At 49.9% G+C, this 20,695-nt stretch overlaps 2 protein-coding genes across 4 annotated transcripts in view; both read left to right on the forward strand.

The window, feature by feature from the left end:
• The first annotated feature begins 235 nt into the window (after positions 1-235).
• The window catches only part of MRPL49 (mitochondrial ribosomal protein L49), a 195,079-nt gene continuing 174,619 nt past the window's right edge, over positions 236-20,695 (forward strand). The window contains exon 1 of the mRNA XM_078784178.1: positions 236-458. Coding sequence (XP_078640304.1) covers positions 363-458 — 96 coding nt within the window. The 5' untranslated portion in view covers positions 236-362. The remainder of the gene's footprint in view (positions 459-20,695) is intronic.
• HGH1 (HGH1 cochaperone) overlaps positions 5,147-20,695 on the forward strand; it is a 29,124-nt gene continuing 13,575 nt past the window's right edge. The window contains exons 1-2 of one of the 3 annotated variants that reach the window (XM_068129481.2): positions 5,147-5,242; positions 8,645-9,029. In XM_068129481.2, the coding sequence (XP_067985582.1) occupies positions 8,661-9,029 (369 nt within the window). In that variant the 5' untranslated portion in view covers positions 5,147-5,242; positions 8,645-8,660. Of the gene's footprint in view, positions 5,701-8,644; positions 9,030-20,695 lie in introns of all 3 variants that reach the window. The other 2 variants (XM_068129480.2, XM_068129482.2) reach the window with 2 other exon arrangements.

Below are 20,695 nucleotides of genomic sequence, written 5' to 3' on the forward strand. Positions count from 1 at the left end.
CGGGGAAGACAGTAGGGATGTTTGTTGATTTGTAAAGTAGATGTTTATGGGTAGTGTTGTGTTTTGTGGATACAGTAAGGGGTAAGGGAGGGGCCATGTAGGTTACCTGGTGGGGGGGGGGGGGCGTACGATAGGAACGTACCTGTCTCACCTGGTTCCCATGTGCCCCCAGTGTGCATCACCTTACATTGCGTGCACTTTTGCGCCCTTACCACCTTACTCACTTGTCTGCTTCTTTTGTCTCCCACCTCCGAGGATCTGGCTTTGGGGTAGAGAGAGAGGAGAGAGAGGTGCTGGCTGCGCAGTTGTGGGCCTGCACTTTCGCTGTTTGCTGCCGGGATCGATACACCATATGGACCGCAATGTTTGTGGCCACCCACAATGGACCGCAGTTCGTTTGTGGCCAAGCACCACCCGGGGATGGACCTATGGGTCAACGTGGCACCTATGCCATACAGGTGAACCACTTTTAGTTAACACCAAGTGCACCACAAGAAGAGCAAGAGACACCTGCAGGGTTAGGGGTTGTCGAATTTATTTTTATTCCAATGAACAATGGTGACTGCACCGATTGGTGGTGGGGTGGTGCTTTTGATGCTCGGGAAGGGTGCTCTGCACGTTATTAAAGGCCGTCGGCCACAGAGCACTCGTGGGTTGGTGTATCGATGTTGGCAAGCGCGCTCTCTCTATGCATAACATCTGCATGTGTTCCTCCAAAAACAGGTCCTGGATCGTAGTGTAAATAGCAGCGTAGTCTTGTAAATAATGCTCCCTACCGGCTGTATGTTTAGTTTGAGGATTCTTTCCGGATTCGGTTATCCTGTGGGTGTGTTTCTGTGAGGAGAAGGGTGCAACGTCGCAGGGGGACATATTTACTCATTTGTGAATATCTGTAAAACTGTCGCACTCAGGGTAGAGTTAATAGTAGAGGGAACTACATTGCGTGCCACACTAAAGTAGGTAAAAATTTATCGGGTCGGGACGCCCCGAGGGTAGAGAAGGGTGCAATGTTGCGAATATGGAATTTGGCCTCCATATCCGCTTGTAAATATTCCCCTATTTTCCCCAATACTCCCCAACTATCCCCAATCCCCCATTCCCTAGTCCCATTGTCTGTAAACAACAATCAGTAGAGCCGACCTTCCCCTTATTCCCCCATTAAATGTCGTGCCCAGGTCCACCGCACCACACGTAGACAACTTTCGGACATCTTGCTAGTTATTCTTAGTCTATGTCAGTTAAGGCCTCGTTTCCATTAATTATGACTCTTCGTTGCACCAGAATGTGATTATATGGCACCAGTAGTGAGTTTAGGACCTTTCCCATACCTCCTCCCATCTTCTTCCCCGTCTACAACAACAGAGGGGCACGGCGCTGCGCGGGGGGGAGTGTGCGTCCTCCCACCGGCTCGGTTAGCCGCCATCGACAATGCGCTCCAGACAACGCGCTCCAGACCATGCGCTCCACGGGGTTACCACAAAGGGGCTCCTTGTCAGCTCCTCGTCAAGGGCGGAGCCGGTAACCCCCCCGCACGCACCCAATGAGAAGCAACGTGCCGATTCCACGAGGCGGAGCTAACGAGCCGAGGGCGTGTCACTCCCCGCCGGATATACGCGGCCCCGCGCCGGATGTGAGGAGAGATGCGCCCCCAGCTGGAGAAAGAGGTACCTGCGAGCGCTGAGTCAGATGCGCCCCGCCTGAGAAAGAACGTTGCCTGCGATCGCTGAGAGAGAAAGACCCGCCTGAGAAAGAACGTCCCCTCCGAGCGCTGTGACCTCCCCGCATCTTTGGACCGGACTGTACCCTGCTTTGAGCCAAGAGTGCACCTTGAGCCATCGCTATCTGCCTTTCCTTGCCATCAATCCCCGTGTGAGTCAGCCGTTGTCCCGTTTACCTGTCGTCTGTCCGGGGTTAATATAAGAGTGTGTCTAAGTGCCTGTCTTCCTGTGATATACCTCTAGCCCCTGTAATCTAACCTTTCCTTACGAATATAATTGAGAATCGAAACATTGGTGTCTGTCATTATAACCCAGCCGGGTGTCTTCTTTTTCCTTATTGAGCCAGCGTGGCGCGGCTTCGTCAACGTTCGGGTACAATCGGGTAATTTGTGCGGACACGACGGCCATTCCGCTCGGCCCACCTTAACATCAAAGTCGTGTCTGTAACAATATATATATATATACACACACACACGTTTTGTTTTTGGGGTGAGTCTCGGAGGAGTTTCATTTTTCATGATTACCAATCATACTCAGTATTTACTCATTTGATACTCTCCAAGAATCCTCTCATCTTTTCAATCCCATTTTATCGATTCTTCAAAAAGTTATTAATGCTCAGATGTGTGTACAATAGGCGAAGGGCCGTTACAAGTTATGCAATTCCTCAAACTAGAAAAAGGAAAACAAGTTCTTACACAAATGAGAAGTATAATCATACTATATTTTGAGTGGTGAAAAAACAATGTTAAAAACATTAGACAATATTTGACAACAATATGCCAGCACATGACTTCTGTTGCAAAATGCATAAGACCGTTAATAAACATTCAAGCTAATAAAAAAATAATTAGAGACCATCAATTTATTAAGTATGCATAAATGGCTGAACTGTTTCACAATTCCATATACTCCATACTTTCCCCTTTTCTTAACCCCATAACCTTCTCTCACACATCCTCTCCTCCTTCCCTTTTTTTCTCTACTTTCTGCCACCCACCCCTCTACCCTCCCAGGTGTACACTACATATATATATATATATATATAAACACACATGGTCACTTATGAAATGTTGCTCGAATTATTTCAATGCACTTTCACAATAGACCTAATTCAAGGTGGTCCTTTAATCACTATAGCAACCATCCGCACCCCTACAGGCAACGCCCGCGCCTGGTTTGGCAGAAGTGATCGCGTGCCTTCCGCATTTGGAAACAGCAGAAGTAAGGCAGAGCAGTCAACTGTCGATGGCAGTGCGACTACCCCAACAGCTTGCTTATCCGAAAGGTATCCCTCAAGGCCAGCCAGGTGCTTTGCAGGACTAGCATTTTGTCTGGGAAGTGATGTTACAACAGACATCACACAATATCCTGCTTCACCGGCCTGGCCGATCCTCCGTTCAACTTCACCAGCAAATCCATTGCCCAGCAGTACCCGGTGTCCGATGGTGAGGGAGGGCGTTGAACTGGCTGGAAGCAAATCACGAGCCAAGCTTGGATCCCCAGTCAGCAAAAGCAGTCTAGCCGCAAATAATATATTCTTTAAAACAAACTGCCCTTCCCATACTTCCAATGGTGGCTCTTCCGCAGGTTTGGGCTGAGTTTCGTTGACTTCCTGCGATGCGGTTTTGTCAGTGTTCGTTGCACCGTTGTCCTGGCAGGTGGACCCCATGGCCACAGTGATAACAGCATTGTCCAAATCCCGGTGGCCTCCTTCATCCACCTTCCCAACTTCGGTCCGTCGACGTAGTCGCTGGTCTCCGTCTGACCCAGCTTTTGCCTTGTTCGGAGGCCGACCCTCCGTCTCGGCCTTATTCTGTAGACTGCGCTCCAACACCCGACACCTTGCCAACAGGTCGGTCTCGACTTCGCCCTTTCCTCGTGCGACACCTTTTTCTTTGGTACCGGAAGAATCCTGGCTACCAGACCCAGCACGTGCTCGCCGGCGCTCAGACCTTTTGGCTCTACCACCGCCAAACTCGGGCGAACTCCCGACGTCTTCAGATCCCGAACCTCCACTACTTCCCGAGGCATTTGTCGAAACCCGACTGGACTTCCGGCTCCTTCCGGTTTCAGGCGAGCGACGGGGTTGCCGTCGCCGCGTCTGCCTCTCCCGCCTGTCACGTCTTCGTCGACCATCGTTCCCAGCAATTTCCACCCTGAGCCTATGTTCGGATCCTCCAAGAGAGGAACCGCTGAGCTCACCTGCAGCAGCTCTCGCAGCTTCTCCACTTTCAAACTCTACCCAGGCACAGGTTTGACCCGGCACGTAGTCCAGCTCCCGTATAGCACCAAACCTGTCAAACTCGCGGAGCAAGGCGTCGTGCAACACCCAAGGTCCGAGACCACTGACGCAAAGTCTGCGTGAGCTATGTCTGCGCCTCCACTCGGTCTCTGAAGTATTGGGCTCCACGGGTCGAGAATCTCCGTGTTGGTGTGGACTACTGGTCCTCCCACAATGCTGGCTCTCCTGACTCGCCGGTATCCCCAAACCTTCAAAGACACGGCGGGATGTTATGTCCGGGTATCCGGGCTCCGGCAGTAAAGGAGCTAATAGAGGAGGTGAAGAAGAAGCAGAGGTCGACGAGAGATCCCGGATCCACGGGTGGTGGTGGCGCAAGCGAGAGGCCAGTCGGAGGCTCTCGGAAATCTCCGATTCTGGGTCGGGTTGCGCCAACATCCGCCCGTAGCTGCCGTGCGTGTGTCGAGGGTCCGGCGCCTCCCGGACCCCCCATGGTTCGACCCAAGGGTCCGGCCAATGCTCACGACCCTGCCATGACTCCCAGGAATCCCGGCGATCCCGCACGTCCCAAGAGTCGTTCCGGCACCAATCAGGACTGGCGCTTCGCTCAGCTCTACGCGACGCAGAGACCGGAGAGACCCGTCGCCGTCGACGTCTTGGCGAATGATCTTGCTGCCGCTTCATTCTGAACTCACATTCTCTCGGTCAAGAAAGTTGATGCTCAAGCGGAAGTACATTCACCGTTTGCACGTTTCATCCCATAACCGAACTTAATTTTTAAATTCCTCCCAAGGTTCAATAACTAATTTAACGCCCAGCAAAATAGGTTAGAGACTAGTGCTTCGTAAGCCCGCAACCATACACCGCCTAACATAGCACCGCGAGCCGAACGTCCTTCTGCGATAATGTCGGCGTAAAGGAAATGCATTTTAAAATGATTGTTCCGCAAAGGTAAACCTCGAGCTCGTGCTAATGTCAAAATTAAGGAGATCTCTAAAACAGTCTACTTCACCCAGAGTCTATGACGTGCCTGATTGACATGGATGGTCTTAAATAGCTTAGAGTGTCTTGTTTAATAAATATACATTCTCTTGCGATATACTATTCATATGATATTGATAAATATGGTATTTATTTTATTGATTACACTAATGTAATTGAAACAGTGTTCAGGAGGAAATGAGGCGGTGTATGAATAAAATAAAATATAATCAGGTGGTGTATAGGCACTGTGTTCGTATGGGCTCTTCTTTGGACCGGTTTGAGTTCATCAAATTCAAAGGTGTGTTGTAGTTGTAGAGGTGGTGACCAGTTAGTCTGACCAATTACATATTTACATCTATTAAAGTGAGAGTACAGATATTTGATTAATCTTCAAACTGTATATAATTCTTCAACAGACGGGATACAAATAAAGAGGGGGCACGTACAGATGTGAGGTAATATTGATAGACACGTGTTACTGTTACTTGGCCTCGTGAAATGGATGAACAATTAAATATGTGCCGTTTGAGCAGGACGTGCTCTCTCCTCGAGAGTCCAGTGTTATATCTACAGATTTTAATCGAGTATATCTATGTATCACTATCAGTACCACAAAAAAAGCGCATTTTGCTTGTGGTAATGGCTGGGATATTTGTGCTGGGAAGTTCACGTACAGTACGGTAGTTTGTTTGAGAAGGTATGAACGTTCGAGTAATTGGCGTTATCGCATCGGAGGCAACACTGTTGGGACACACGGTGAGTATTGTTGTGGACATGCGGTGAGTATTGTTGTGGACATGAGTATTGTTGTGGACATGCGGTGAGTATTGTTGTGGACATGCGGTGAGTATTGTTGTGGACATGCGGTGAGTATTGTTGTGGACATGCGGTGAGTATTGTTGTGGACATGCGGTGAGTATTGTTGTGGACATGCGGTGAGTATTGTTGTGGACATGCGGTGAGTATTGTTGTGGACATGCGGTGAGTATTGTTGTGGACATGCGGTGAGTATTGTTGTGGACATGCGGTGAGTATTGTTGTGGACATGCGGTGAGTATTGTTGTGGACATGCGGTGAGTATTGTTGTGGACATGCGGTGAGTATTGTTGTGGACATGCGGTGACTATTGGTGTAGACTTGCGGTGAGCAATGGTGTAGACTTGCGGTGAGCAATGGTGTAGACTTGCGGTGAGCAATGGTGTAGACTTGCGGTGAGCAATGGTGTAGACTTGCGGTGAGCAATGGTGTAGACTTGCGGTGAGCAATGGTGTAGACTTGCGGTGAGCAATGGTGTAGACATGCGGTGAGCAATGGTGTAGACTTGCGGTGAGCAATGGTGTAGACTTGCGGTGAGCAATGGTGTAGACTTGCGGTGAGCAATGGTGTAGACATGCGGTGAGCAATGGTGTAGACTTGCGGTGAGCAATGGTGTAGACTTGCGGTGAGCAATGGTGCAGACTTGCGGTGAGCAATGGTGTAGACTTGCGGTGAGCAATGGTGTAGACTTGCGGTGAGCAATGGTGTAGACTTGCGGTGAGCAATGGTGTAGACTTGCGGTGAGCAATGGTGTAGATTTGCGGTGAGCAATGGTGTAGATTTGCGGTGAGCAATGGTGTAGACTTGCGGTGAGCAATGGTGTAGACATGCGGTGAGCAATGGTGTAGACATGCGGTGAGCAATGGTGTAGACATGCGGTGAGCAATGGTGTAGACATGCGGTGGGCAATGGTGTAGACATGCGGTGGGCAATGGTGTAGACTTGCGGTGAGCAATGGTGTAGACTTGCGGTGAGCAATGGTGTAGACTTGCGGTGGGCAATGGTGTAGACATGCGGTGGGCAATGGTGTAGACATGCGGTGGGCAATGGTGTAGACTTGCGGTGAGCAATGGTGTAGACTTGCGGTGAGCAATGGTGTAGACATGCGGTGGGCAATGGTGTAGACATGCGGTGGGCAATGGTGTAGACATGCGGTGGGCAATGGTGTAGACTTGCGGTGAGCAATGGTGTAGACTTGCGGTGAGCAATGGTGTAGACTTGCGGTGAGCAATGGTGTAGACATGCGGTGGGCAATGGTGTAGACATGCGGTGAGCAATGGTGTAGACATGCGGTGAGCAATGGTGTAGACATGCGGTGAGCAATGGTGTAGACATGCGGTGGGCAATGGTGTAGACATGCGGTGGGCAATGGTGTAGACATGCGGTGGGCAATGGTGTAGACATGCGGTGGGCAATGGTGTAGACATGCGGTGGGCAATGGTGTAGACATGCGGTGGGCAATGGTGTAGACATGCGGTGGGCAATGGTGTAGACATGCGGTGGGCAATGGTGTAGACATGCGGTGGGCAATGGTGTAGACATGCGGTGGGCAATGGTGTAGACATGCGGTGAGCAATGGTGTAGACATGCGGTGGGCAATGGTGTAGACATGCGGTGGGCAATGGTGTAGACATGCGGTGAGCAATGGTGTAGACATGCGGTGAGCAATGGTGTAGACATGCGGTGAGCAATGGTGTAGACATGCGGTGAGCAATGGTGTAGACATGCGGTGGGCAGTGGTGTAGACATGCGGTGAGCAGTGGTGTAGACATGCGGTGAGCAATGGTGTAGACCTGCGGTGAGCAATGGTGTAGACCTGCGGTGAGCAATGGTGTAGACCTGCGGTGAGCAGTGGTGTAGACCTGCGGTGAGCAATGGTGTAGACCTGCGGTGAGACATGGTGTAGACCTGCGGTGATCAATGTTGTAGACATGCGGTGAGACATGGTGTAGACCTGCGGTGATCAATGTTGTAGACATGCGGTGAGCAATGGTGTAGACATGCGGTGAGCAATGGTGTAGACATGCGGTGAGCAATGGTGTAGACTTGCGGTGAGCAATGGTGTAGACCTGCGGTGATCAATGTTGTAGACATGCGGTGATCAATGTTGTAGACATGCGGTGAGCAATGTTGTAGACATGCGGTGAGCAATGTTGTAGACATGCGGTGAGCAATGGTGTAGACCTGCGGTGATCAATGTTGTAGACATGCGGTGATCAATGTTGTAGACATGCGGTGATCAATGTTGTAGACATGCGGTGAGCAATGTTGTAGACATGCGGTGAGCAATGGTGTAGACCTGCGGTGATCAATGTTGTAGACATGCGGTGAGCAATGGTGTAGACCTGCGGTGATCAATGTTGTAGACATGCGGTGATCAATGTTGTAGACATGCGGTGAGCAATGGTGTAGACCTGCGGTGATCAATGTTGTAGACATGCGGTGAGCAATGGTGTAGACATGCGGTGAGCAATGGTGTAGACATGCGGTGAGCAATGGTGTAGACCTGCGGTGAGCAATGGTGTAGACCTGCGGTGAGCAGTGGTGTAGACCTGCGGTGAGCAATGGTGTAGACCTGCGGTGAGCAATGGTGTAGACCTGCGGTGAGCAGTGGTGTAGACATGCGGTGAGCAGTGGTGTAGACCTGCGGTGAGCAATGGTGTAGACCTGCGGTGAGCAGTGGTGTAGACCTGCGGTGAGCAATGGTGTAGACCTGCGGTGAGACATGGTGTAGACCTGCGGTGATCAATGTTGTAGACATGCGGTGAGCAATGGTGTAGACATGCGGTGAGCAATGGTGTAGACCTGCGGTGAGACATGTTGACATGCGGTGAGCAATGTCGTGATGAGTTGCTATTCCCACAATGCTCTATTTCTTTTCCAGAACAATCCCTGTTTGAATGGCGTCGGATGATGAGCAGCACGTTGATCACCTCCAGGACGTGCTCTACATCATCCGCACACTTGAACGAGACTCGCAGGATGACGAGGTGGACCAGAGATTGAAGGAAGAAGCCGTTTTGGGACTCTTGGCCTTGTCTGGCTCCAGTGAGGGTCATGAGCTCATAACGTCGCATCTTGACGTTCTGGCTGTTCTTTCCCGAGCCCGACAAGGTGTAGGTAATGTCGCAAAGGCTGCGTGGGACATCCTCGTGAACCTGTCAGCCGGTACGACCAAAGGAGGGTGCGACTGTGAAAATGTTTTGAAGTTGATGGACCTGAACAGGATTGTGAAAGAATTAAAGGATCGTCGCGAATTTTCTGATAAGGTAGGTGTCGTCGCCTTTTTCCAGGAAAGGTTTCACTTATAGCCCAGCGGCTAAGTCGAAAAATATGGCAGTATATTTCACTTTGTGGAGAAATTATGAAACTTTGCACACAGGTCGGGGACCCCAGTAGGAACATTTTTCCATTGGGACCCAACTCAGCATAGGCCAAAGGTCAACAACTTTGTCAAATTTCTAAAATCCTCAATTTTCATCTGATTGACTTGAAATTTGAAGAGCATTTACATATCAGGTCACTGAATACAACCACCAATTATTTTTGAGGTCAACATAGGCCAAAAGGTCAACATAGGCCAAAGGTCAACAACTTTGTCAAATTTCTAAAATCCTCAATTTTCATCTGATTGACTTGAAATTTGAAGAGCATTTACATATCAGGTCACTGAATACAACCACCAATTATTTTTGAGGTCAACATTGGCCAAAAGGTCAACATAGGCCAAATTTCTAAAATCCTCAATTTTCATCCGATTGACTTGAAAAGGAACGATCTTGAATGACCTGGACATGGTTTATGGTTTTCCACCTGTAAAAGAAAACATGCGTTAATACAATAATGATAACGAACTTTGATGTCTGCAAAGAACTTTATTGCATAAAAAAGGAAATCTTCTGTCTTAACCTAAACTAATGCAAACAGATGGCAGCACTGAAATAATATGGGGTGCTAAGTAAAATCATATGGGGTGCTAACTGATCACCTGTTCACCCAAAATGTCATGGGGGGGGGGGGCGGGGGGGGGGAGGGTTTAGCCACTGCAATCGTATTTCTATCGGCCACCAGGGGGCGTTTCAGAGTTGGGTCCTAATCGAAAAATGTTCCTACTGGGGTCCTCCACCTGTCTGCAAAGTTTCATAATTTCTCCACAAAGTGAAATATTTTTCGACTTAGCCGCTGGGCTATTAAGGAATCAGGACATCTTATTATTCACCTTGTCGGATCATTGAATAAACCGTCATCCAACTTGGCAGTTTTTACTTCCGCCACCAAAGGTGGATGGAGGTTATGTTTTCACGCTCCTGTCTGTCTGTGAATAGGTTCAAAAAGTTATGGACAGATTACGACAAAACTTGGTGGACGAGTTGGTTTGGTGACGAGAACAAGCCGATTAGATTTTGTTTCAGGTCCGAATCCAGATCTGACCTATCAGTGGGATACAAAACATAAACTGTTCACCAGGTGGAGGTATACACTCTACCGAGTGCCGTTCTAGTTTCTGATTGTCACCTGAAATCTGTGTAGCACCTTTCTACAATGTTTGCCTTAAAATCGGTCAAATACTATATCGTGTTGGTCTATTTTGAATTTTAATATGAACGATAAATTAATTGATTATTGTTTTGTTTGCACACATGTGGACATAATTATTTTTCTTCCTTCCCCTCTATGCCGAGAGCATAACAGTCCAATGGGATGGTGTAGAGGTAGCGCAATTACCTTTGAACTCTAACCTGGGTATCGTCGACGCGGACAGGGCCGCCCCAGAGCAATACCAAGTATCGGGCCCCTTTCAATTTTTTTTATTTTAATCAACCTATAACTATGGAGGCTTCCGTATTTTCGTCAAAATAAGCACGTGCCATGGTTAGAGGAAATTGTGGTGTTATTCATTTATCAGCTGATAAAGCCTGGTGTTGGCTTAGCGGGTTGGGTGCTGGCTTGGGATCTGAGGATCCAGGGTTCGAATCCCGGTCGATCGCTGAATTAACGCCAGGGGGGTTGACTCAGCCTCTCATCCTTCTGAGGTCGGCAAATTGAGTACCAGTTCGCTGGTAATTCCCTGTGTGTTGCAAGAGGCCGACTAACAGGGTTGGCGGCAGGAAGGGCATCCGGCCATAAAACATTGCTTCAAAAAGGTGACCCCGGTGCTCAAACAAGGCCAACCCCTGCTCTGCGGGGTAAAATGGCCTCTAAAGGTGGTATATTGATTTATTAACTGGAGTGCCCAGCGTTGCCTTACCTGTTGGCATTTACAATAAATCAATGTTAGGTGCTTAAAACACTCCCCTACCTGCACCCAAGAAGGAAAATTTATATTTAATATATGATATTACACACACACACACACACACACACAAACACATAAACACATGAACATATAAACACACACACAAAAACACACACACATATAAACACACACACACACACACACACATATAAACACAAACATAAACACACACACACATATAAACACACACACACATATAAACACACACACACATATAAACACACACACACACACACACACATACACACACATATAAACACACACACACATATATATAAACACACACACACATATAAACACACACACACACATATAAACACACACACACATATAAACACACACACACACATAAAAACACACACACACACACACACACATATAAACACACACACACACACAAATATAAACACACACACACATATAAACACACACACACACATATAAACACAAACACACACACACACACACACATGTCGGATTGAGACTTAGGACTTGGGACTCAGAAGAACTCAGAAGAAAGGAGCAACGGATATATTTATTGGAACTCGAGTACTCAAGCTTGAGGACAGCAAAGTTGCATTGAAACTCACAAGGAATGACCAACAGTACAACAAGATGCTCTGAAATAATTCAATTAACATTGCTTTATATAAAGGAAAGTCAGGGGTGGAGTTAGCTCACAAGACACAGAGACAGAATGGGCTCATTGGGTCCCCCACCATAGTCCCATCCTGTTGTTCAGTTAATTAAAGGAAGTTCATCCAAGGCCAGTCATGGGTTAGCTTCTGATAAGGAGATGGTCAGCATTATGTGACAACATGTTTACAACTTTCTGTATAGCAGCTGGCTTGGGAAAGTACAAAGGGGAGTGGACACTCGTAAAACTGTCAACTTGCAAGATAATGGCAAAATCAGGAAACAGGCAAAGAGAGATAAGAGTTGCCTCCAAGGCCTGGAAAGGGGAACTAGAGATTGCGCCCACGCAGGCCAGAGCACAAAGGCAGAGAACTCCTTATTAGGATATTACACATCCTCAATGCAGTAGAAAGAACTCAGTATCATAAAAGAGTACAGTAGCAAGTCAAAACAAAACATATAATTGGTTATACTTGGTAATTGGTAAAGCAGCAAGGATATACAAAGGGGGAGGGGCATTACAGCTCCCTACATACCGCCCTTTTGGATCTAAGATACAAAGTTATCTACGAGCCAATCAAAGGCCTTTATTTCAAACAAAAACAGAAAAATCATTCAACATATCACGCGAAGGCAGCCCCGTAAGAATGTCCCGTACCAAAGCACCACACAAACTCAGTAGGATGATTCGCGTCTGTATGTGAGTATGCAATGTAAGGCCGTAAAAGCAGAGTGATCAAATGGCACACAAAATCCACCAAAAGAGGTGGGAGAGAGAGAGAGTGTAACTAAACGTAACGTACCACACGAATGCAGCCCAGTGAGCATGTCCCGTACCCAGTACCGCACAACGAACCCAGCAGGCTGATCCGCGGGTGTGTGGGTGCAAGTGGGTGTAAGTGGATGTATGATGTAAGTCGGGTGTAGATGGGTGTATGAGGTGAGACCGTAGAGACATGAAGATCGAATAGCGCGCCAAATCCACAACGAAGACCTCTGGTTCCACCGGGGTCCACACCCAGGAAGATCTCCGACCCACCCTTGGTCCACAGAGGTGCAGCCGGACTCCTCCCCAACTGGAGCTCGCCCAGGCTTCCCCAAGTGAAATCCTTGTCGATCTTCAGCGCTCAATCGATATTCATGTTCATGAGGTCTCTTACGTGCTGGTGATCTGGGGAAGACACAACATCGTCAGTATCAGGTGGCTCAAACCTATGGCCATGAAATAAAGCATAACGATCCAAAGGTGGGAGAGAAACTTCCTTTGGGTCAAAGTCGAGATCGTCCGAGGCGATGCTGCTTGCTTCGCTGTTATTCAAGGGCGAATCTCCAAAACAATCAGACTCGGAACTCAGAGTATTTTCACGATCGAGTTCCTCTCCATCCGGGCTTGGGTTCACAGCTGGGTCCAAATCCCGAACTGGGTCAGTGGCGTTTGACTCACTGTGGGCTTGTGAGACATAAAGGTGAGCTCGTGAAACATGGAGAGGCAGAGCCTGCATTGAAACATAAACATCAGCCGGGGACCCTCGCAAGTGGCCCACATCATCATTGGTAACATCATCAGTAACATTATTTTCAGGTGGCGTAGGCCTGCGGAGTGGACGGCCCATAGTCATAGCCACGGCATGGCATATCGTGAAGAAACGAGAGGAATCCTTCAGGAAATCGTCGATTTCTTCTTCCGACGTGTCGGGGCCCAGTTTAAACGGCCTCCTGGTAGCCTGAAATGCTTCGAGGTCCGCATAAGTGTACTCGACGTCATTATCGGTAATATCAACAATGGAAGAACAATCTTCGGAAGCGGAGATCTCATTGTCGCGGCCCAGTGACTCGTTCAGGTCGTCGTTCCAGGATCCGCGACTGGCAGTTGAGTTGACAGCTGGTGTGTCATCCGGACCCACGGTCAGCTTTTCAAGCATCACCATGGCCCTTTCTGTTGTCGTCTTCAGTGTCCATCCTGTGGAAAACTTCCTCACACACGCAAGGACTAAAGCCTTGATTATTACACAACAAACCACGATTCCAAGGACTATTGCCAAGGCGGTTAGTACCCACTTTACAATTGTGCCTGTCCACCCCTTGAACCAGTCGGTAAGCCACTGGTGGGAGGCTTCCCGATCCAATCGATCCCTTGTCAATGAGTGAGCGCTTTCCCTTAACGTTATAATAGCAGCACTGACACCCTGTGAGGGGTCAGGAATAAAAGTGCAACATTTACCCTCAATTATCCCACATACCCCTCCTCGTTCTGCCAATAGCATATCTAATGCAACCCTATTTTGCATAACCATTGTACGCAGATGGACAACTGTGTCCAACATTTCGTCGTGTGCTGTAGCGGTGGCGTTGGCCACAGTTTCTAAGATTAACGCAATTTTGTCAATGCGGTAACTGTTCATGACCGTCCCAGCCCATGGGAAGAAGAAGCTAACGGCTTTCTCCCAATCAGCGCCGTGTAAAGTAGTGGTGTCGTCGTCGTGCCAATAGGTGCTTCGTTGTGTCCTTATGAGTGCGGTGGTATTATGCAAGTGCTGTCGCATTTCCATCTCTGGGAAAACTGATCCTAAATAGCAAATTCCTCCCCAATTATCAGGTAAATACGGGTAAGCTTTATTCCCGCATACAAACATGGTCCCGTGCGGGGCCACTAAATGGGTGGTCATGCAAGTGAGAAGACCTGGGATAGTGTTTGTCCCGTTTTCCCCTTTCCATGCCAACTGGAGGTGTGTGAGGTTATGCAAGGGCGAGCTTGTAACGTTCACTAGGAGCGTGTGTTTCCCTTTTCTCGGGTCCGCGGGAAGGGTATCTCTACACACGGATTTGCCTACCATTACTTGGCCCTTTCCTTCTAAGCAGAGGGCCCCCCATGCCGGCTTGACCCAAACCGGCGCCGGACGTTCCTCAAAGTGTCGGGACAGGATGGGAGGGGAGTACTGGAAAACTCGTTTACACGCGGTTTCATCAGAACCTTGGCTTGTCAGAGTTGTACTAATGCATTTGGTATCTAGTGGCTTTGAGCACAAATCATTGAGTGATAGGGGTAACACTACCATTGGTATGCCTGCTGTGCTGGTGCGGGGAAGGTGCATACACATCCAACACTGTGTCCTATTCTGTACTGTGGCCATATGCCGTGCGACCTTCCAGTATGTGTTCTCCTCTGGCTTCCTTCTTACTTCCTGGGCAGGAGGGGGTTTAATGACGTAGGCGGCACAACTAGGCCGGAATTGGTGTTGGGTCTCTCCCCTCTTTTTGTTCCTTCTAATCAGCGTGCGCGGGGGCCATATTCCACATTCAAGTATTATCGTGGTGTGTGGGCCGACGAGGGCATGCGACAGTAGGAGAGTAGTATTGTCGATGCCCGTGCCCCATTGATATCCTGCGGCGGCGTGACTATTCACGGTCCCAGTAAACCTTCCATTTTCCACCTGTCTAACTTTAGTTAAGACTATGCGTGGGGTTGTCATGCGTGCCTGTGGTGTCCCATTGTGTACCACCATGGCTTCCATCCATCTTACAGATAACCACTTGAAATGTGTCTCCAACTCACAGCAATGTACTACTATCCCCTGTCCCCGGGGAGCCGTTATGTATTTGACGGAGTAAAGTTTAAATAACGTGTAGTTGTCGTGTCCTGGGTATTTGGGGAGATCCTCTCTCAGTGGGTTAAACTGCAGAAGCCTATCCTTGGCGGGGTTTGTTAGGCAGCTGCCCAGAATTCCCATCATCATGACCGTCATCGCCGCCCTTAGGAGACTGTGGTGCCCTAGACGGTGCATTGTCTTCAGCGGTGTGAGGTGTGGTGTCTGCAGCAATGTGAGGTGCGGTGTCTTGTGTGGCTTGTGGTGCGGGGAAGGACAACTTACAATGGGTGGCGTGGATCCACGAAGGTTTACCCTCGCAGAAGACTGCCGTCGGTGTGACCAGTAGCACCTGGAATGGTCCCTTCCACCGTGGCTCCAAAGCAGCCTTGCGGGTGAAGTGCTTCACGAGCACCCAGTCGCCGGCCTGAAAGTTGTGGATGGCGTGGCCTATTGGTTCAGGCAGCGCCTCTCGTACTCGAGCATGGATGCTGCGTGCCACATTCGACAAGCCTATGCAAAATCTCAAAAGCATGTCATCCATTACTGGCAAAGCAAGGGTGGACATGTCTGTTGGTGCTGAAACGGGCAAGCTCATAGGTCGTCCCATTAATATTTCGTGGGGGGAAAGGCCCGTAGTGCGACCCGGGGTGGAACGAATGCTCATCAATGCAAGCGGAAGAGCCTCTGGCCACCTCAAGCCTGTGTCTGCGCAAAGTTTCGCTAGTTTATTCTTTAAAGTCTTGTTCGTTCGTTCCACAAGTCCTGAGGACTGTGGGTGGTAGACGCAATGGAAGGATTGTTTAACGCCCAACGCCTTCAGGATGCCCTTAACCACCTGCGCCGTGAAATGGCCTCCTTGATCTGACGAAATTATCTGGGGAATGCCAAATCTGCACATAAAATCCCGCACGAGGCGCTTCACTACTGTCGGAGCATCGGATTTGACGCATGGGTATGCTTCGACCCATTTGGTGAACGTATCTACGATTACCAACACATAGCGAAACGACAAGCTTGGTTCCAATTCTGTAAAATCGAACTCAATAGTTGCGAACGGCCCACTTGGCGGGGGCCGTCCCCCATCATGTGCATGTCTCGGCGGCGCCCCTCTATTGTGTTGCTGGCAGACCACACACGATCGGCACACTTCGGATACAATCCGTGACAGTCCTGGCGCTGCCCAAGTGTAGTCTATCTGTCCCATCACCCCCCTCTGGCACACATGACCATTCTGATGAGCCATGCGTGCCAGCCAAGGCAGTAAAGCCTGGGGTGCTATAGGTTTTTCATCAAGGGTCCACATTTCCCCTGGCCCAGGGCGTATTGCTCCTCGTTTGAGCCAGACCTCGTGTTCGGCCGTCGGTGCAGCATTTTGCAAATTTATGATATCGTCCTTAGTTGGTGTGGCGGGTGGTCCCGCAGTCGGTATGTCAGCAATCTGTGCGGCTGTCTTCTGTGCTCGTGTCACCATCGGCATGTTGCGTTCTATCTGTTGGTTGGCGGCCTTTCCTGCCGCCTCGTCCGCCCTTGCGTTGCCCCGGGCAACGTCAGTGTCCGCCCTTTGGTGGCCACGACACTTAATTACCGCGATAGCGCGGGGAAGTAAAATGCTTCGGAGGAGCCCTTCTACCAGCGCGCCGTTCTTTATCACTGAACCGGCAGATGTGAGAAAACCTCTCATCTTCCAGATGGCTCCTTTATCGTGGACTACGCCGTGAGCGTAGGCCGAATCTGTGTAAATGTTGACGGCAAGGCCTTCCGCCAAGCTGCACGCTCTGGTCAAGGCGCACAGCTCCGCCTGCTGTGCGGAAAATGTAGGTGGAAGACGCCCGCTCTCTACCGTTTCGCTATCCGAGCACACGGCGTACCCGGACAACAGAGACCCGTCCCATGCGCGCCTAGCTGATCCATCGACATAATATATACAGTCGGGGTATTCTAAGGGATTGTCCTTTAAATCCGATCGCACCGTGGAGACTAGCTGCACAACGTCGGAGCACACATGAGGTTCGCCCTCCTCAGGAGTGGGCATCAGTGAGGCTGGGTTGAGCGTCGTGCAACGTTCGATCGTGATGTTGGCTGCAGTGATCAGTGCGGATTCGTATTGCATTAATCTAGTGTTAGACAAATGCTGTGTGCTTCGCTGTAACAACAGCGAAGTGACGCAATGTGGTACCCGTAGCGTTACTGGGTGTCCCATAACAATGTCCGCTGTTCTTTCTACTGCGTACCTGGCCGCTGCCACGGCTTGCAAGCACACCGGAAACCCTTGTTCGACCGGGTCTAACTTTTTACTAAAGTAGGCCACCGGCCGCTCCTTATCCCCATGGGTCTGTGTCAAAACTGACTGGGCGAAACCTCCCACGGCGTGAGTGTAAAGGGTAAATGGTTTCGCATAATCCGGGAGTCCTAATGACGGTGCCGTAACCAGCGCCTGTTTCAGCCCGTCAAAACATCGCCTCAATTCATCCGTCCATATCAATAGGTCCGGGGCATTTGATTTGGTCGCCTCGTACAGTGGTTTAGCCAGCAGCGCAAAATCAAGTATCCAAGTGCGGCAATATCCCGTCATACCTAGGAAGCGCAGCATTTGTCGTTGCCAGCGAGGGCGAGGCAGCTCCATGATAGCGGTCACCCGTCCAGCATCCAATTCCCGTTTTCCATGCGAAATGGCGTGTCCCAAGTAAGTTACAACCTGCCGCACAAACTGAAGTTTTGGTCTGCCTACTTTGTGGCCTTTGGCCGCCAAGGCCTTTAATAGGGCCAAAGAATCCATTTCGCACGCCTCCTTTGAAGGGGAGCAAATCAACAAATCGTCAACGTATTGCAGCAACACTGACCCTCCCTTCAATTCCACATCCGCCAGGTCGCGGTGCAGCGCCCGGGAAAACAGAGTGGGGCTATCTGAAAACCCCTGAGGTAGTACTGTCCAAGTATACTGGCGCCCCCTATGGGTGAAAGCGAATAAGTATTGTGACTCAGGCGCGATGGGCACAGAGAAAAACGCAGAACAAAGGTCGATGACCGTGAAGTATGTTGCGTCCGGTGGAATTGACATCATGAGGGTTTCTCCGTTTGGAACTAGTGGGTGTATGCCCTGTATCACCTTGTTCACCTCCCTTAAATCCTGTACAAACCTCCATTTGTCCTTTGACGGCTTTTTAACTGGCAAAATTGGTGTATTACATGGGCTGTTAGTTTCCACGATAATCTTCTGTTCCACTAGGGATTGAATCACTGGTGCTATGCCTACGTCGGCCTCAGGTCGTAGCTTATACTGTTTTACATTTGGCAAGCGCATCCCCGGCTGCACTGCTATCACTAGAGGTTCGGCGTCTCGCATCCGTCCAACCTCACCGTCGCTTTTGGGCCATAAATTGTCTGGCACCTCCGCTAGGAGGTAATCTGACTCACCCGGGTCCGTCAGCACTGCCCTCATGGCATAGGTGCCCTTAGGAGGCAACTCTGTTGCTTCGAACGTTCCATCCCTCCGTTGTGTCTTGAAGTCAATTGAGAACCCTTCGCCATTTTGGAGCCGTTTCAAAGTCCAACGGCCCTTCTTACTCCGATAACCTTGTAGGGGAACTTCACGTAACCTCCCTACCATCCAACCTACACTTTCCGGCGGCCACCCCTTGGCAGTAGTGAGGGTAACATGGGCGGCCGCTCCTTCGGGGTATCGGGTCAATGCACGCTGACTCGAGGTTAGGACTGCCTCGATTCCTATTCCCTCGCGGCCGATCCACATCCGTGACAAGTGTAGAGGCGTGCGCTCGCCCAGCTTTTCCTTAACCTTTTCTCGATAATTCTCGTCGTCGCCCGTTGCATCATAGTACGCAGTGCAATGGGGTGGACTATCCTTTAAGGTTTTTATCGAAATTTCGTGCAGTTGTAGCCAATCTCGCAGAACTGCGTTGTCCAAACACACATTATCTATGATATGCGTCCAGGTAGCCAGAGCCCCTTCATCCATGCGCCACCAATACACGGTGGGGCCGGGCCGAGACAATGCCGTCATTACCAAGTCGCGTTTAGATTCCGCGACGTCTACGAAAACTCCCTCCTCGGTACATGAGATCTGACAGCCCAAACGGCACAATAAATCCCGTCCCAGCAAATTCGTCGGGGCGGTAGTGGTCATCAAAAAAGCATGTTTAGCCTCCAGCGGGCCGCATGTTACTCGCACTTCCTCCGAAATAGGAAGCGCTTGGGGTAAACCCGAAACACCCAGTATTTGAACGTTCCTGGCCGTAGGGCGCAAAGAGGGCAATTGCCCCTTGTTAATTGTGCTGCGAGTCGCGCCCGTATCTACGAGAAATTCTAATTGTCTTCCCTCCACGTCCAACATCATGGTTGGTTCCTCTGCCGGTGTCATGGTCAAGAGAGGACACTCCTTGGGCGACTCGCCAGCGTCCCGTCAATAGGCCCCTCTATTGTATTGGGGCTGAAACCCCTTACGAGCCTTTGGGCAATCACGTATCCAGTGTCCCATCTGCTTGCAATAATGGCACGGTTCCTGCGGAACCGGTGGTGCGGAGGGCATAGGTCGTCCCTCTACAGCGCCCCTTCCGCCCTGCCGGCGTTCTGGCGGCCCCCAATGTGACTGGTTCACTGGTTGCCACTGCGGCGGACCCCGAGGCGGGGCCCAGTTCCCCCTTGGTCCGTTCTGCATCCCACTATTGGGGGGTGGTCCGGGGTTTTGGAGAAGGGGTCTTGGTGGATACCAATTTTGGGGAGGGGGCCCTTGCACAGTCCAAGTTTGAGGGTTTTGAGGAGGAGGGGGAAGAGGGGGTGGTATTGTCCATTGTTGTTTCACCTCGTTCATATTAATTAGTCCAAAATCTTCCTCAGTACAACCGTCGCAGTTCTCATTTTCGTTGTGGATCCACTCTCCGTTGGGGAATTGGCCCTTATAGAAAAGAGGATAACAACTCCTCCTATGTTCCTCTGGACCTCGAACAGGTCCCCACTTCTGGCACTGTTCGTGTATGTAGTTCTGACTCTGATCCCCCTTTTTATTCTGATTAAATTGAGCCCGTTTCTCTTGGACAAACATTTGCAATATTTCCTCCTTAATATCCTTCTTCTCCTCTAGGGAGGAGCCCGGGCATTGTTCCAGTTTGTCGCATAATTCGTTGGTTGTCATTCCCTTCCAGCCGAAGAGGACGGTCTGTACCTGTTTCTTTAACACCGGCCGAAGCCCCTCGATTAGATATTGATTTACCAATGGTTGGGGTAGCCCTCCCAGCTGCATCGGACCCAGTCCTCCCCAGCGCGCAATGGCCTTTTCCAACCTTTCTCGGTACTCTCCAATTGGTTCTCCTGCCTTTTGTTTTATGGCCCCGATCTTTCCCCAATCCGGACCTCCTGCTGGCAACAGCGCCTGCTCAATAGAATCTAGCAGCAGGACCTTTTG

This window comes from Myxine glutinosa, chromosome 9 (assembly GCF_964187855.1).
Source record: "Myxine glutinosa chromosome 9, kmMyxGlut1.1, whole genome shotgun sequence".
Lineage (NCBI taxonomy): Eukaryota > Metazoa > Chordata > Myxini > Myxiniformes > Myxinidae > Myxine > Myxine glutinosa.